This window comes from Miniopterus natalensis, chromosome 19 (genome assembly GCF_054644295.1).
Source record: "Miniopterus natalensis isolate mMinNat1 chromosome 19, mMinNat1.hap1, whole genome shotgun sequence".
Taxonomy (NCBI): domain Eukaryota; kingdom Metazoa; phylum Chordata; class Mammalia; order Chiroptera; family Miniopteridae; genus Miniopterus; species Miniopterus natalensis.
Window position 1 is genome coordinate 27,024,291 of NC_142099.1, and position 17,101 is coordinate 27,041,391.

Genomic DNA, 17,101 nt, shown 5'->3' on the forward strand with positions numbered 1-17,101 from the left:
AAGTTCAGGCCAGCTTTGGCCAGTAGAACTTTCTGTGACGATGGAAATATATTTGCACTGCCGCTTGCAGGGCATATGTGACTACTGAGCATTTGAAATATGGCTAATGCCACTGAACTAACGATTTTTAAATTTTATTTCATTTAAATTAATTTAAGTTTAAAGAGCCAATAGTGTGGCTGTTGGTTATGTTATTGGACAGTTCAGTTGTGAGCAAAATTACTTGGTGCAACTGCATTTGGTGGGTCTTGGTCAGGGGCTCATCCTGGGAGTCACCATTAGTATGCATTTTTGTGTCACATACGTCCTTAAAGCAAGACCCACCCGCGTGTTACAAATGGAACATCTCCGAGAGATGTAGCTGAACCAACACAGCCTTTTGGGGGACCTGGGATAGGAGGGATGGGGGTCTGTGCTTGGAAAATGGGATGGCAGGAAATTGACCTATAAACGTGATGGTCGCCTTCTCTGAGGGACCAGATGATCTCATTGTCCCAGCATCTGCTTCCTTTTGGAGCCCTGAGGCCAGGGCGGCTGGGCCCCTGGAACTTCTCCTGAAGTTTCTCTTCTCTCTGAAGGCCAGAAAGATCCACCGAGGACTCCTCCTATCCCAGGTCCCCCAAAAGGCTGTGTTGGTTCAGCTACATCTCTCGAGAGCTTTCCTACAGAGGGTCACACATGGGCTTGTTGTTGGTATTGATTTAGAACCCAGAGCCCCTCTTTCTTGGCCTTGAAAAATCACAGAGACTTATGATTGTAACAATTAGCTCTTAATAGGAAACTTATGCCTCAGAAATAATGGTGCACAATCTTGGGGAGGGCTTAGGAGAGAGATCAGTAACGCAAAGTTTAACCAAGCCAAACTAACCCCCTTACGATTTCTGTCGTGTGCTGGAGACGTCTGGCTGTGGACAGCTGAGGCTCCTTGTCGCTCTCCGTCCTAGCCCCTGTGCAGGGACTGGCCAAAAACATCCCTGTGCCTCAGCGTGAGCCATCTGGTACCGGCAGCCCATTGGTTCTCCCGAATGGGAGTGGGTGGAGGCCCGTGCTTGCCCCTGACAGGGGGTGCTGGGGCTTCCATGCCCAGAACCTTCGCTGAACCATCACCTGTCTTTGCTGCTTCATGGGGGCAGATTCTTCCTGTAGACTTGACCTTCTCTGAGGTCTGGCTGCCCCTGTCCTCCCTCCAGGACCAACACAGGCCTCCAACAGAAAGTCAGTGCTAGCTTGGCCGGTGTGGCTCAGCAGTTGAGCATCAACTTAGGATCCAGGAGATCAAGGTTCGATTCCCGGTCGTGGCACATGCCTGGGTTGTGGGCTCGATCCCCAGCAGGGGCCTTGCAGGAGGCAGCCGATCAATGACTCCCATCACTGATGTTTCTATCTCTCTCTCCCTCTCCCTTTCTCTCTCTGAAATCAATAAAAATATATTTTTTTTAAAAAAAGAAAGAAAGTCAGTGCTGGTCGGACGTCGCCATGGATAGTCCCTTTGGGAACTAGTGCTCTGTCTGAGGATATAATGCAACCCCAGAACATTCTAAGGGGCTCCCCTCAGAGCAACAGCCAGGGACAAGTGGAGTGATCTACATCAGTCTCACCCAGGTGCTGTACTTGGTGCTTATCTTCTGGGTTGTTCCCTCCAGAAGAGACACCCCTAGGGAGACAAAGGGCAGACGGAGGAATGCGGAATCATGATAAAGACGAGAACGGCATAGACACACTCCCTTTGAGAGCAGGGATAGTGTCACGATCCTCTGTGTCGTCGGCACATAGCACAACGCCTGGGGCACAGAAGCCACCGACTGGCTGCATGTCTGAATGAATGAACTGAGACCATAATTCATGCATTATTCTGCACATGTCTATTGACCCCCTATAACAAACATGTACATTCCAACCTTCTGTGTGGATGCAGCAAGGTCATTAAATGTTTCATTGCATTTAGTCTTCAATGACCCATTTCACTGACGAGATACTGACTTTTGGGTTCAGCACTTTGCTTAGAGTCATGTGGTGAGTAAGCAGCAGAGGCCTCTAATTCAAGGGAAAGGCAAAAAAACAGAACAAAACAGGAAGGAAAAAAGCATTTAACAAGCACAATCCCGAATCAGGTTTCCTTAAAAACCCTTATTTCCTTATAACACTTGTGTTTTGTAGAATTCTGCAAGGTAGATTTCACTCCCCTCTTCCTGAGGTTCAGAGAGGTGAGGTGATGTGCCCAGGTACACGCAGCCGTTCGCCATTACACAGAGATGGGGCCTTGCGGTCCCCAGGCAACTCTACAGCCAGAGCTCGTGCCTCCCCACCGCACCCCAGACAACATGAGGCCTCTCGCCCACCTGCAGGCCGTGTATTGGTCTGTAAGTTGGAGGAAAACATCAATGTTTAGGGCAATCATGAGAAGCCACCGACCCTGAATGGCAGGAAAACATGTGAGCCCTCCTAGGCCTCAGATGTCCCCAGGACACAGGTCCAATTTGTGGGCCCTGAATTCCTGCTAGCTCCGCTTAGAGCCGCCTTGATCCCAAATGAAATGAATTTCTACGTATGTGACATCTAAATTTTCCACCTCATGAAAATCTTTATTACAGCACAAGCAGATGCATATTGATCACTGCTTATGTGCCTGGCCCTGGGCTGTGTCCTGAAAATACAGACACAAATAAGACAGGCCAAAGGGAAAGGCAGAAAAGAACAGTGAAATAAATGCCAAGTTAAAGCACTTGTCAAAGTGCTGCAGGAACTATTAATTCAGCTTGGAAATGTACTGGAAGGCTCCCTGGAGGAGGTGGCGTTTGAGTTAGACCGTGAAGGACGAGGGCTTCTCTGGATAGAGAATGAAGGGTCGGGCATTGCGAGCTAAGAGAAGAGCTAAGACTGACGGTCTGTTTTTCCCCACAACCACTGCCCTAACCCCTCACACCTCTGAGCAAACCTCACCACCAAAGCCAAGTACAATAAAGGAGGCAAATCTCTTCTTCAGGAGAGCAAGGGAAGGGATTACGTCTGGATATGTATTCTGCCCCCAGAGCCTGTAGGCCTGGCAACTGAAAGATGCTCGTTTAATATTAATGGAAGAAAGGCGAGAACAGACCACGGTCCCCAAGGCTGGAGCAGCTCTGCATCTTCAGTCTGAGCGCACGCCGGCGCACTTGGTGGTCTCTCTGCGTTCAGGGCCGCTGTTCCCAGTCTTGTGTCAGTCACGTTGCCCCTTTGCTTTGACTTCTAGGGGCTTCATAACAAGATCCATGGCATCTGTCAGAACCTTGCGGTCGGCTTTGGCTGTATCTCATTTACTGCTCTCTTCTTTCCACCCTCATGTGCTTGCTAATGTTATCATTTATCTTGTTGTGAATTGTACATCTAAATAAGTACCTTTGAATCTGTTTTTGAACCAAAGCGGGTAAAAAATTTAAAGGTGAATAAAATACATTGGCAAATATAGGACCAAACCCAAGGTAAAGGAATATTGCTCGTGCAATTGCTCTCCTGGTGGAGAAGGGGCCAGGGAGCCAGGCAGAGGGAAGGCTGCCGGCTCTGCTGCCAGGGCAGGGAAGGAGGGAGGCTGTGCACAGCCTCTCAAGGCCTTGGCACTGCTCCTGGGGCTCGTAGGCAGACCCATATTCCTGTAAATGTGGATATGCAGCTCTCAGTCCTTTAATAAACTTCAAACTGGAACAGAGGGGCCACAGGAGTCAGGAACGAATGCTGCAGGAAAGCAAAGATGTCTTCTGAAAATATAGGAGCGGACTGTCTGTGAGAACAGCAGCCCATTTGGGCATCACCTCCTGCTTCCTTATTTGATTTGGTGGGATGGACAGCCAAGCTGACCAAGGAAAAAAGTCATAAAAAGTAGGTCTAGTATCAGAAGCTTTGCTCACCACACTGTAAAAGACATACTCTGGGCCAAACAGATCGGAAGCAGCAGGAAGATTTATTCGCTTCTCTCCCCGCTCAACCTCCCTGCCCTCCTGCTATGAGGTTCCAGGCAGCCCTGGCCTCTCTCCCATTCCCTCTGTCCCAGCCCTGGATCAGTCAAACTCTTGCTTTCAAGTTTCAGGGTGTGCCAGGAAGCAGCCCCCAGGAGGTGTTGATTCAGTGGGAAAACCTTGCCTTGGCTTTATGTTTAGCTCATAGAAGCACTATTTTTATTTGTGAGTTGTAGTTTTAAGGACAGGCAGATATCGTTCATGGTCAGGTAGCATGACCACAATCCTTTCACAGACCCTGGAAGCTTAAGATAAGTGGTGTGAATGGTAGGGCTTTTCTTGTGGCCACTTCATGCTTGTCTGTGCTCTTTGCTGAAGTCACAGGGTTCACGGGCTGAGCGTGGAGCTCAGAGAGCAGCTCTTGACTGTCTGTCAGGAGGGAGCACCAGGGGCTGTGAATCCACTTGGAGGCTCTGATCAGCTGCACTTCTGATCATATGTGGGACTATGGTTGCCCTGGCGAGGGGACACCTTCCAGGCCTGCTGCTGTGAGGCTTCCCCTGGAAACACTGAACCGGTCTCTGAGAGTCCCAGATTCCCCACGGTGGCCTTCCTATCATGCATTCCTCCACCAGCTGTTTGTCCTGCCTCTGCTGTGTGCAGACCCTGGGGATAGAGTGTCAGCAAGGCAGGCAGAGTCCCTTCCCATCCAGACGACAAGCTGGCAAGGACCTTGGCCAAGTCAGTGAGCTAAGGGAGTGCGAGATGACATCTGAGCTAGGGCCTGAGGAAGAGTAGTGACTGGCGGGGCAAAGAGGAGGAGGAACGACAAGTCACAGGAACAGCATGTCAGGCATCTCAGAGGCTGCAGAGAGTCTGGTGTGGTTGGGAATCTCTAGGAAGAAGAGCATAGGGAGGTCCAGGTGAGGTATGAGCCAGGTTCCACAGGCCGGGCTACGACTCGTGTGCCTCTGACAGGCCGAAGCCTGGAAATAGGAGTGCAATTTGGGAAGATAAAGGGGAACCAGCCCCTACCCCGAGTCCCTACGACTTTAAGATTGACCAGCATCTTAGTGGAGGGCCAGCAGGCAGCAGCAGTGCGATTGCCCAGCAAGATTTCTGACATGCAAGCGTGATGGCATTTGTTTCAGCCACAGAATCTGGCCTCCTCCCCCTCCCCGCAGAGGGACTGGAGCTGGCCAGGGAGAGGTGGCGTCAACCAGTCGAAATGGGCACGGGGGAAGGGAGCAGTCAGGGGTGAAGGCAGCATGGCCAGCTCTGGGTTGGGTGTGGAGGGTGGGCATGAGGCACGTGCAGGAGGGCAGCGAGGGGCTGTCGCAGACACTCACGATGCTCCACTGGTGCCGCGTCTGTGCGTCTGTGCGCCTGTGCGCCTGTGCGCCTGTGCTGCGCGCTGTTGGGTCCGGGTTTGCATCCTTGTGTCATCTCAGCGTGTGCCTGGACCACACACCTGTGTTGCAGCTTGCGCACGCTGCTGAGCAGGTGGGAGGCCTGCGAAAGCTGTTAGTCTGAATAGGTTCATTTGACATCTCGAGGGAGCACAGGAAGGCCCTTTGATTTGTTCTGTCCGTCGGACCACACGCACGAACAGGCCTTTCATAAGCTCCAAAGCGGAGGGAACGGCCTGGCTGTAGGAGTTTCCTCTTTGTTAGCACAAAGAGGCTTTTTAGAAGAGGCTCCCGCAGACAGGCCGCATCTGGAGCCCACGGTCTGCCCCCGGGCTGGGGCAGTGAGCGGCACCACGGTGAAGGTCAGTTTTCCTCCGCACGGCCTGCGGGCTTCTGGGCCAAACACTCACACCTCAGCTCTGCTGCGGAGAACGCAGGGCGGGCGGCCACCTTATTGACCAGATGAAAACCAGCGAGGCGGAGTGGAGCAGAGCGGGGCGTGGGGTTTACTGCCAGTAATTGCTTGTGCTGTCCTGTCCTTCGGCAGATCCTGATGTAAATAGCTCTCTCTGGGAGCAGAGCCTGGGTCAGGCCAGTTAAATGCCGGCCTGCCTCATTACAGGCCGACTCCCTGTGTGCCCAGCAGGGGGTGCTGGAAGCCTGGGGACAGGCACCTCACTGCAGAGCTGGGTGGGGGAGCTGCCCAGCACTGACTACCTGGCACCCTTCCACCCCTCCTGGCCACCACTGCTCTTGCCCACACCTACCAGACTCTTCTCAGACGTTGGTCAAGCCCGAGTATACACGGAGAGCTGACCTCGGTGCTTCTCTCCCTGTCCCTGCACATATTTCACCCACCCCGACACCTGTTCTTTTCCTGGCCTGTGAATTCCCAAAGAGCAGGGACCATGCTTTCTCCATCACGCCCGACCTCTGCGTGGTGCCTGAAACAATGTGCATTCAGTACATGTTTGTCAAATATGAGGCGAGAGAGAGAAAGTGGGAAGTAAGAACCAGGGAACTCCCAGGGCCTCAGCTCCCTCACTGAGCACTGATGTGACCTTGAGCCTCAGATTTCTCATCTGTGAAATGAGGCTCAGGATGGGAGAATTAGCCCCCCTGCTCAGCAAGAATCGCTAGTTATGCTTTTCTGCCTTCCAGCTACTTGGTGAGAGCTGTGGTCTGGGATGCGGAGGAGCTGGTGGGTTCCCAGTTCAGGCTGCCATTTCCTGGCTGTGAGGCCTACAGGACATCCCTTCCCCTCCTGGCCCTCAGTTTCCTCATCTGTAACACAGAAGCAGATCAAAGTGATATGTGAGGTCCTTTCAGCCCAGCTGTTTGTGGTTATAGTTAAATCATTAAGTATCTATCACCCACATTCTGAGTTCCTAGCCTGGCTCACATAGTCCCAAAGAGTGGCTAAAACAAAGGCCATTTTTTATTTGACTTTCAAATGCTTTGCTTATCTTGTGGCATATTTTACTTTCCGCTCTTCATTTTACTGCTGCAAAAACTAAACGTTGTTTGCATTCCCTGAACAAGTCAGTTGCTGTGGATGGGGAAGGGGTGACAGAGTGACCTCCGGGAATGCTCCCAACAGTCCCAGCTGTGAGTGTCGGGTCTGAATTCTGCCACTAATGGCATTGAAGGCTGAGTCTGGAAGACGCCTTCCCCTCCTCCTGTTTGCTACAGAGGCTTTGTGGAAGAGGGGGCAATTTCAAGATGAATGAAAATATTGACAGAGAGGAGTTGAATTAATTGGCAAAAGACAGAATCTGGAATCCAGCTCTCTAGATCTGTTATATCACTTAACCTTCCAATTCTCAGTTTCTTTATCTGCCAAATGGGGCTAGTGACAGTACCAATGGTAAGGTTATTATAACGATCAAATAAATACAATATGCAAAGAGTAGATGGCACATCACCCAGCTCTTAGTAAGTAGTCAGTGTTGTTACTGCTGATTATGGCTGAGGGGGGCGTTGTTTAGGGGTGGCATGGCGTAGGACAGATTGGAATTGGAATTGGGAGGCCCAGACACTGGGGGGAGAGGCAGTGTCACCTGGGAGGATTTTAAGGAAGGAGGGAAGACCGATCATAAGGGGGGAGAGCAGGTAAGGAGGGAGACCCTGACTCAGAACTACAGGCAAGGAGGGGTGCCCAGGGGGAGGATGACCGAGGAGAGGAGAGACCATGAGGCCTCAGAGTTGAGAGCTCTGAGATCTGTCTTCTGAGCATTTATATCGTGGTATTAGCTATTTATTTAGTTAGGGAAACTGCAGTCAAATGGGGTCGTTATCCGGGCCAGGTTCCCCAGGAACACCTCTGGCTTTAGTAGGAATATAAGTCGGCTCTCCAGCTCCCACCTGCCCCACGGCTCTGTCACTGTCACTCTGATGGATGCTGCCTGGTGAGCCCAGAATCACACACCTCAGGAAGTTCATTGTCTCTGTCTGGCCCAAGACCTTCATGCATTTCTTGAAGTGAAGGTGAAGCCCCGGGGAAGAGAGACCTGAGAAGCCTGTAATTCTTCCCTGCCAGCCCTGTCAACTCGTCAGGTGCCAGAGGGACGAGAAACTGCGTAAGAGTCAGACCTGGAGACTTAGGAGAAAGGGCATTTTCACCAGGGGCCTGAGCTGACAGTTCCTGTTCCCTGGCGAGGTTGGCAGGTCTTGGCTATTTCAGGTGCTTCTCAGCAGGTGCTCTTTACTGTCCCCCGAACCCTGGCCTGGCAAGGAGGTGGGGAGAGTGCAAGGAGGGGGTGATGAAGCCTGTGGCTTTCTCCAGCATTCTCACTGCAGATGACATAAATTATCATCTGAGCATGTGCACTGCCCCACCTGCCTGCCTTCTGAACCCCCTCCCTCCTGCCTGAGAAACTCCGACCAAGTCCCTCCCAGAATACTCTCAACCCCACAGAGCTCCTCTGACCTGGTGGGAAGGAGAGCTTGAGTCTGCAGCCTGGCAAAGAGAAGGCTTCTGGATGAGTCATTTGCTGTCTTTGACTTTGCAAAGTGTGTATGGGAGGAAAGGGCACTGACCAGCTGCTCTCCACGTCTGTGAAGAAAGCCAGTGGAATTGGATTTGAGTCAAAGCAGACAAAGCTGTGTATGTTTTGTCTGCTTTATAAAATTGACCATTGACCAATATAAAATTGACCACTGGACAATTAAATACAGAGTGAACCTTCAAAAAAGAGAGTAGCAGTGAGGGCTGGAAGAGCCAAAGGCCTTGCTCTCCCAGACTCTCTTCATCTATACAAAATGAGAACACTTGCCCCACGTCTGCGGCAGGGCCACTGGGTCCCGAAGGAGACAGTGCGTGTGCCAGCTTTCTGCCAACCACAAGCAGGGAACAAATGTCAGTTGTCATATTGTTATGCCAGGGGTAATGGCCACTTGCATTGAATGGTTTAGAAGACACAGGACTGGACCAGGTGACCTCCTGAGGTCCCTGTGACTCTAGCATCTCTCCTTGGGCTCCTCTGCCTTTGTTATCAGAGGAACCGCTGGCTGTTGAGAAACAAAGGAGGAGAAATGGGAGGGAGCCTGTGGACAGGCGGTGCTGGCGCCTGGGGTCTCTAATCTTTGAGGCTTGGAGATTGTTCCTAGAAGTGAGGGTGATAACCTGAACTGAAGGGCCAGGAAGTCTAGAGTCCTCCTATTGAGACACCAGGCATTGTGCAGCTCCCGGCCCATCCCTTCCTTTAGCCTTCACAGCAGGGGCGGGAAGGGCCCCTGCCATTGAGATAAGTTCACAGGTGGCACCAGAAGGTCCCCCCTCCCTTGACCCTGGGAGATTGCATTGTGGTGTCTGCTCTGGCCCAGGGCACCTCTCCCTGCCTGGGTGTTGCTGCTTTTTGCTGACAGCTGGGCGCGACTGGCAGCCCCTGAGTGATAGGCTTCACCTCTCCTAAGGGCTGTCTGCTGACAGGGTGCACTGGGCCCTTCAGGCCCGGAGCACTGTTTCTGAACATTGATTCCACCACACACACACACCTTGCCCCCTCCTGGCATCTAGATTCTTCTTGTTTGTTTTAGCTGCTGGTCTATGCCCTCTTGCTTTGGGGTGGTGAGAACTGACAGGGGGACCAGTGTGCTCCCCCCGCCTCCGCTCCCCCACGCCAGCCAAGAACACTGCAGCATCCCTGCGTGAGGTCTGCGGGCTGAGTATCGGCATGGGATGGGAAGGACAAGTTGTCCAGATGTTCAGCCTCTGGGTCAACTCAGAAGCCCAGAAGTTGTTTTCTAGTTGTGTCAGAGAAACACTGAAAAACGGAAAGCCGGATCCCGCAGCCCGATAAACCAGCCTTTCTGTTCTGTAGTGGGTTCAGGACCAACTTCCACCATCCGTATATCTGTCTATCGCTGTGCCATGTGCTTGCAGTGATACCGTGTGGAAAAAAATACAGAATAAAGGAGGTGGAAGGGATGCAACCACTTGATATGCACCACAAGCCCCCTAATTCTGCATCAGCTGCTTCCTGAAAATTAAAATGTCAACTTTCCCAGATGCATTGATGTGCGTTGCTCTACCAGAAACAGGCTTGCCTCGTGTGGGGGTGTGGCTGATGGGCGCAAGACAAAGTTCCTTGGAAAAGATGGCCTTTGGCGGATTGCAGGGCCAGGCCCCTTTTGAGAGGAGCTGGTCCCCGAGTCTAGCGCAGATCACAAGCCAAAAGTAGGGCACACCACTGATCCTCTGAGTGACGGGTAGACTGAGCAGAGAGGAGGAAATAAGAGGACCTAGGAGAACCAAGAGAAAGTCAAGGCCTTGACTGTAGCCCTCACAGGCTCCAGAGGGAAACACTAAGGTACGCTTGACACAGGCAGAGGTGACATTGGCCAGGGCCCCAGCCCCAGCCTCTACCACAAGGACACTCTTCCGTGTCGGGTGGCATTTCTGCCTGGGTGTCGTTACATGTGCTGTTCCCCGTATGAGCACCCTCACCTTCTCTACCTAATTCCAGCTCACCCTTCTGGAATCATCTAAAAGTCACCCCCAAAGAATGATGCACAATACATTTACTCAGCCACTGTTAAATGTCAAGCACCCTTCTTAAAGGTTCACTGATAATATCCAGCTTAATCTCCCGGATACCCTTATGAATCAGTAGTGTCACCTGCTTTTACAGACGAGGAAACAGAGGCCTGGGCAACAAGTCTGTCCGATTTCCGGAGCTTGTGCTCACGCTGTGTGTCACCCCACGCTGACTCCGCCAACTCCCGCCCACCCTGGGCCCCTTAGAGCCTTGGGCTTAAGCTGAGAGTTTGCCAGCCTGTCTCCCCGGAGGGCAGGGTTGTACTTTATTCCCTGCTAGCTTCAGGCGCTGGCACCACATGGTCTTAGTGGCCTTTTCAAAAGGCAAAACCCCACCAACGGCCTTATCCTATCTGTCCATCTCCAGTTTGTTTCCCACGTTTCTCGGTTGGCCCCGTTCCTTCATCTCTGTTTTATGTTCTACCATAAAACCAGGCAGGGATACTGGTGGAGCGGGCTGGTGGGTGAGGAAACTGAGGAAGGCAGAGGCACCAGGGCCGGAGGGACGCTGGGGCTTGGGCCCTGCGTCCCGATGCTGCTCTGTCCCTCCAGGTGGCTCGAGTCGGTGCCAACATGGGCTCCCAGCTCTGGGAGGAGGAGAGGCCTGGCTGTCCCCTGTCACGGAGCAGCAACGGGTGTATTCCCTGCATGCAGAAGGTGCTCAATAAGTGTGTGTTGTGGCTTTGTGACCTCCACTCCCAATAACAAAACAGCTTTTTGTCAGATCAAAGGAAAAAGGAGCCAAAAGTGATTGCAGGGCCTACCGGTCCCCTTTCAGACATGCTTCGGGGACCAGGGGCTCATTGGAGTCATTCCCCCGCCCCTCCCAACACCCTCTCTCCCCTTTTCCGTGGCTCAAATCCCAGACAGCACACGGGAGGGCTGAGCCAAGCAGGGAGGTGGGGAGGGGCAGGGTGGCGTGGCCACGCTCACGTGAGCATGAGTGTGCACACCGACAGCAGAGGGGCAGTGATCACATCAGTCATTACCCCAGGGGTCGAAGACTGTGGTCTGAAGATCTGGGCCAGGCTGCCTGCGTCAGAGTCACCTGGGAGCTTGTTACAAGCACCGGTTTCTGACCTTGCCAAGAAGCATCTCCCTCCGTAGATAACAGCCTCTCCAAGTGGCTCTGAAGCCAGACTTGAGAGCTGTCAATCTGACCTGATCCAGCCAAGGAGGAGCTTGACTTGCCCAAGGTCACACAGTGGCCAGTCAGCAGCAGAGCTGGGGCCACTGCAAGCCTCCGTTCTTTCTACTGCTCTCTGTGTGTTTCAGTTTGGGGATATGTGTCTGAGTCCAGTAAAAACCAAAATAAATCCCTTTTAGTTTACCTTCAGTTTTCTATGATTTACACCCTTAGCCTCTGTTCATTTATTCATAATGTCACTGAGCATTGACATTATATATATTATACATATTTTTTTTACTCCCCAATCTGAGCTCTTTTAAGCACTGGCTCCTGTTTTCTGTGCTGTCAGGATTCCAGGCAGTCCATTCTCCTCCCACGGGTGCCTTTCCCCTCCATGTGCTGCGGGGACCCTCTTGCTCAGTGACCCTGCAGGAACTCCGGCTCCCCTTGGCCTCATTTTGGTGGGCTTGAGAAGGGCCAGACCCTCCTTGAATGCAACCCAGAAGAGGTGGTTGATTGTCCTGACTCACCTCAGATCCCAGGGAGATCGCTTTTTCAAATAAACTTGAAAATAGCTTCTCAGAAGGCCCTGCAGCCTGAGGAGCCTGGTGTCATTTCATTTCAGCTTAACAACCATTCATTAGAGGCTCCCAGGCTCAAGGCCATTGCTTAGTGAACCCTCAGAGGGACACGGAGATGGATGAGCGAGGCACAATGCCGACCCTGCCCTGAGGCACCCTCTGTCTCCCCACATTCCAGTAAGCCATGAGCTGTTCAGCATTCTGTATGGGCCTCGCACGCCCAACACGTCAGGCCCTACCGTGGGCTGGCAGGACCCTGGCTGGCCAGGAAGGATGGGACTTATCTCATCACTGGTGCCGGGATCTGTGTCAGGCTGTCTCCGAGGCTGCGCCTTCCCAGTGGGTGAGTAGAGGGGCCCTAGTAACAACCTCTGCAGACAGACCCTGGTGCCTCTCTGTTGGTGTGCCCTGTCTACAGGTGGCCAATGAGAAGAAAGATGATGTCAAGGCAAGAGCCCCGGTCCACACCCTGAAGCTCTGTTTCTGCCTAGCCGTGTGACCTTGAGCAGGTCACTCTGCCAGCTAAGCCCCAGTCTCCTCAACTGTCAGACTAAGGGATTTTGCACCCCTCCTGGAATTTTGGCTTAAATGAGAGAATGCATTTGAGTATGTGGAATAAGCTGTAAAGCACAATAAAAGGCACTGTGCTATTATGATCATTAATTGTTCATTCTTGAAGAGACTTTAGAGATGATCTCATCCAGTGGTTTTCAAAATGATTTTTTGGACCACGGAATCCTTTCCCAGAATGATGTCTGACAACAAAGCCCAATACATAAAACAAAAGAAGAAAGCCTGGCACTGCTCTGGTGGGAGCTCAGGGAAGAGGCTGTCCAGCTGGTGAGAGCAGGTGTGAGGGAGGCTTGCTCAGGGCCAGGCCCTGCCGGGCAGCAGAACCTAAACGAGCACTCCGGTCTTCAATCCCAGACCAGGCTCTTCCCAGGACATCAGATCGCCCTCCACCGGAAGATCCAAGTTTATACAAAAGAAATATTCGAGAGCAGTTATACTTTGCAAAAACCTTCATCTCAGGGCTACTTCTAAGTATCAGCTCTCAGAGCTCATGTAAGAGATGGAAAAAATAAAAATTGATCCGACAGGGATGATGAAGTCTGTATTAGGGCAGCCTGAAATAAAGATGAGTGAAAATGGAAGTCCTTTAGGATTTTATTTATACTCGAGGAGCAAATAGGTTGTGCATTGAGAAATCGACCTGTAATCTCTCTTCTTCTCTCTCCCCACTAGACTACAAACATCAGAAATAGACGTGTGTGTGTGTGTGTGCGTGTGCGCACGTGTGCACCCGTGCAGGGGCATACACATCACTTCTGTCACCCTAGCATGAGCCTCGCAGACAGGGGAATGGCCATAATTTACTCACTGAAATATTCATTGACCAGTGATTGAGCATTATATATGCCAGGCATGGTGCTGAAGGTAGGAAAGCAAAAAACAATGGACTAAAGTACTGTGCCTGCCTTCAGGGAGCGACTGCCTAAGGAAAAGACAAATAAGCAAAATGCTGCTTCTCAACAATGGTAGCAACCGTCTGTGATGGAGGTACATGTGGCTGCCCCACCAGGAAGGGTCTTCCGGCCCCGGGGGTCAGGGAGAGTCAGGAAAGCTCGTTGGAGTAGATGACTCCTAAGCTGAATCCTAAAGGTCACGTAGGAGTCAGGTTGAAGGAATGGGGCAGGAGATGAGATTGAAGGGCACTTTTTGGGGACCTGAAATTGCTCAGTATGGACCGAGCATATAGAGCCACTGATGGGCAGGAGCGTTGATCTGACAGCTGCATCTGTCATGTCACAGAGTTTGGCTTGACCCATTTCCCTCCAATGCATCTGCAACGGAGACTCCAAACCCCAAACTCCGGGGACTCCGCAGCAGGGGTTGAGACAGGCGCCGTTTAGCTGAAACATGCACCAGGAAACGGCCTTCCCATCCATTAGGGCTCTGCACAAATACAGAGGGCTCCTGGTCCTCCCACATTGATGCAATTTGAGTGTTGGCCAGATGGGAGTTCTGAGGAACACTACCCTTTGCAGAGAGAGGCTCTGGAGGAAAGAGTTTAAGAAATGCTGCCTGCGATATTGTCCTCTTAGACATTTGTAAGGCTCATTAACACGTCAAGGCTCTGAGAAGTCCTGCAGTAAAGCAGCAAATTTAACATTGTTGTGTAGCTCAAATTCATTTCATTTTAAAATTTTCGCTTTTGTGGCATCTGTTAAAATTTCATAAAATACTGGGAAAAGCTCATATGGGAAGCAACTGATTAATGTTTCTCACTTCGATGTTTCCCTTTCTCTCTCTAAAAATCAATAAAAACATATCCTCAGGTGAGGATTAAAAAAAAAAAAAGACCGCCCAGCTGGTGTTGCTCCGTGGTTGAGCGTCAACCCATGAACCAGGAGTTCACGGTTTGATTCCCGGTCAGGGCACATGCCCGGGTTTCGGGCTTGGTCCCCAGCAGGGGACGTGCAGGAGGCAGCCCATCAATGACTCTCTCATCATTGATGTTTCTCTCTCTCTCCCTCTCCCTTCCTCTCTCCGAAATCAATAAAACATATTTAAAAAAATAAAGACCTATTGCAGGTTGCTTCCTAGAGGTTCAGATATGATTTGAGTCAAACATGTCCCTGAGTGTACCTGCCACATGTGCTATGAGCCATAATCAGACATCGGCCCAGGGGAGAGCCCTGTAATACGTAGTCGTAGTTTATGCTGTGCTCAGAGCCAGGCTCATGAGACTGTGTTGCTGTCTGTCTGTCCTCTGCATGAAGTATCGTGAACATCAGGAAATGCCCGTTGGACATCTGGTGGATCTGGGATTTGATGGCTTGGGTACAAGTTCCTTAGAGGAAACGTATCTGTTAGGTGACTTTTACCTACTCTGAGCCTTGATTTCTTCTCTAGAATGGGGATAATAACTAATGGTCCCAGTGACCCTGATAGTGCTGTCTTAAGTAACTTGAAGTAGCATCGAAATGCCTTGGACACTGTGCAGCACTGGCCAGTGTTTGTGACTGTTGGGATGAGCTCATGGCAAGGCCGGGGGCCTTCTTCCCGGTCAGCTCCGTGAGGATCAGGAGGCTTCCCAGTGAGACCAGCTCTTACCTCCCACACCAGCCCCATTCACCCAGGGTCCAGGTCTGCAGGTGGCGGTCTCAGCTGGAGCCTTGCCCCGGGGATGGGCCGAGCTTTCTTCCCTGGAGTGTGGTTTAGACCAGAGGTGCTCAGACTCACATGCATGAGAATCACCTGGGAGCTTTGGGAGTTCAGATTCAAGGGCTCCCCGATTCAAGGGCTCCCACCTGGAGACTCCAGTGCAGTAGGTCTGAGGTAGGGTCAGAAAAGTGGTTTTTGAAAAGCTTGTCAGGTGATGCTGAATTGAGGGCCAAGGATGGGTTAGAGGGGGCCCAGCTCAGAGGCCGGGACAGTCTCTGGGAGGAGGCCAGCTGGTGTCTGCAGCCTGCTGGCCCGGGGAATGGAGAGGCTGGGGGTTGTTTCTCTTGACAAGGACACGGCAAGAGTCCATTTCTTGCTGTTGGGGAGCCGAGAAGAGTGTTAGGCAAGTGAAGGCAGTGACCGAGCACAGCCCCGGGAGGCCTTGGCAGGGACGTGACAAGGCTGGGGACCAGGGCGCGGGGCTGGAAGCCAGAGCAGCGCCCAGGTGGCGCGTTAACACAGCGTGTCTTTCTCTCTCGCCCAGATCGTGTTTCGGAAGATCAGCGACGTGAAGCGGGAGGAGGAGGAGCGCATGAAACGCAAGAACGAGGCCCCCCTGATCCTGCCCCCGGACCACCCCGTCCGGAGACTCTTCCAGAGGTTCCGGCAGCAGAAAGAGGCCAGGCTGGCGGCCGAGAGGGGCGGCCGGGACCCGGACGAGCCAGACGTGGAGAAGGGCAGCGTCCTCGCCGAGCGCGCCTCGGCCAACCACAGCCTCGTGAAGGCCAGCATGGTCACGGTCCGGGAGAGCCCCGCCACGCCCGTGTCCCTGCAGGCCTGTCCCCCGGGGGCGGGGGCGCCCGACCTGGCCAAGCTGCACGCGCCCGGGTCCGAGTGCCTGGGCCCCAGGGGCAGCGACTGCGCCAAGCGCAAGGGCTGGGCCCGCTTCAAGGACGCTTGCGGGAAGGGCGAGGACTGGAACAAGGTGTCCAAGGCCGAGTCCATGGAGACGCTCCCCGAGAGGACCAAGGCGTCAGGGGAGACCACGCTGAAGAAGACAGATTCTTGCGACAGCGGCATCACCAAGAGCGACCTGCGCCTGGACAACGCGGGCGAGGCCCGGAGCCCCCAGGACCGGAGCCCCATCCTGGCCGAGGTCAAGCACGCCTTCTACCCGATCCCCGAGCAGACGCTGCAGGCCGCCCTCCTGGAGGTGAAGCTCGAGCTGAAGGAGGACATCAAGGCCTTGCACAGCAAAATGACCAACGTCGAGAAGCAGCTCTCGGAGATACTCAGGATATTAACTTCCAGAAGGGCCTCTCAGTCTCCCCAGGAGCTGTTCGAAATATCCGGGCCCCAGTCCCCGGAATCCGAGAGAGACGTCTTCGGATCGAGCTGAGAGGTCTGTCAGTAAAAAGTCAGAGACAAAAACCGACCACCCTGCCCTGGGCAACACCCCCACCACACACACCTACATGACCAACAACTTTCAAAGTAGGCTTTTCCCGGCAAAATCAAAGTGGGACCAGTTGCTTAGGCGGCGCGCTCCCTGCCGAGGGCGTGGGAGGGGAGGGTGCCACCCTGGCAGCCCCGGCTGCATCGGAACTGTCCGCACAACTTCAGGAGAGGGGGCATGCTCTGTCGAAAGGGTGTTCAACTTCATTTTTGATTTTTTACTGCCTTGATATTTGTAAGAGATTAAAACTAGCAGAAAAGAGCAGCAGCCACTTGGACATCGGTGGGGGAGCACTCAGTACCCCTCACGGATATTGGCTTCTTCTCTAAGACCCCAAAGACTGCAGTGGGCACAAGGATTTCCCAGCATTCCCTGTCCTTGTACAGCCTGT

The 17,101-nt window shown here is 52.7% G+C and overlaps 1 protein-coding gene across 2 annotated transcripts in view; it reads left to right on the forward strand.

Moving 5' to 3' along the window:
* The window catches only part of KCNH1 (potassium voltage-gated channel subfamily H member 1), a 264,872-nt gene extending 248,197 nt beyond the window's left edge, over positions 1–16,675 (forward strand). For both annotated transcript variants that reach the window (XM_087828133.1, XM_087828135.1), the window contains exon 11: positions 15,799–16,675. In XM_087828133.1, coding sequence (XP_087684259.1) covers positions 15,799–16,653 — 855 coding nt within the window. In that variant the 3' untranslated portion in view covers positions 16,654–16,675. The remainder of the gene's footprint in view (positions 1–15,798) is intronic.
* The last annotated feature ends 426 nt before the right edge of the window (positions 16,676–17,101 follow it).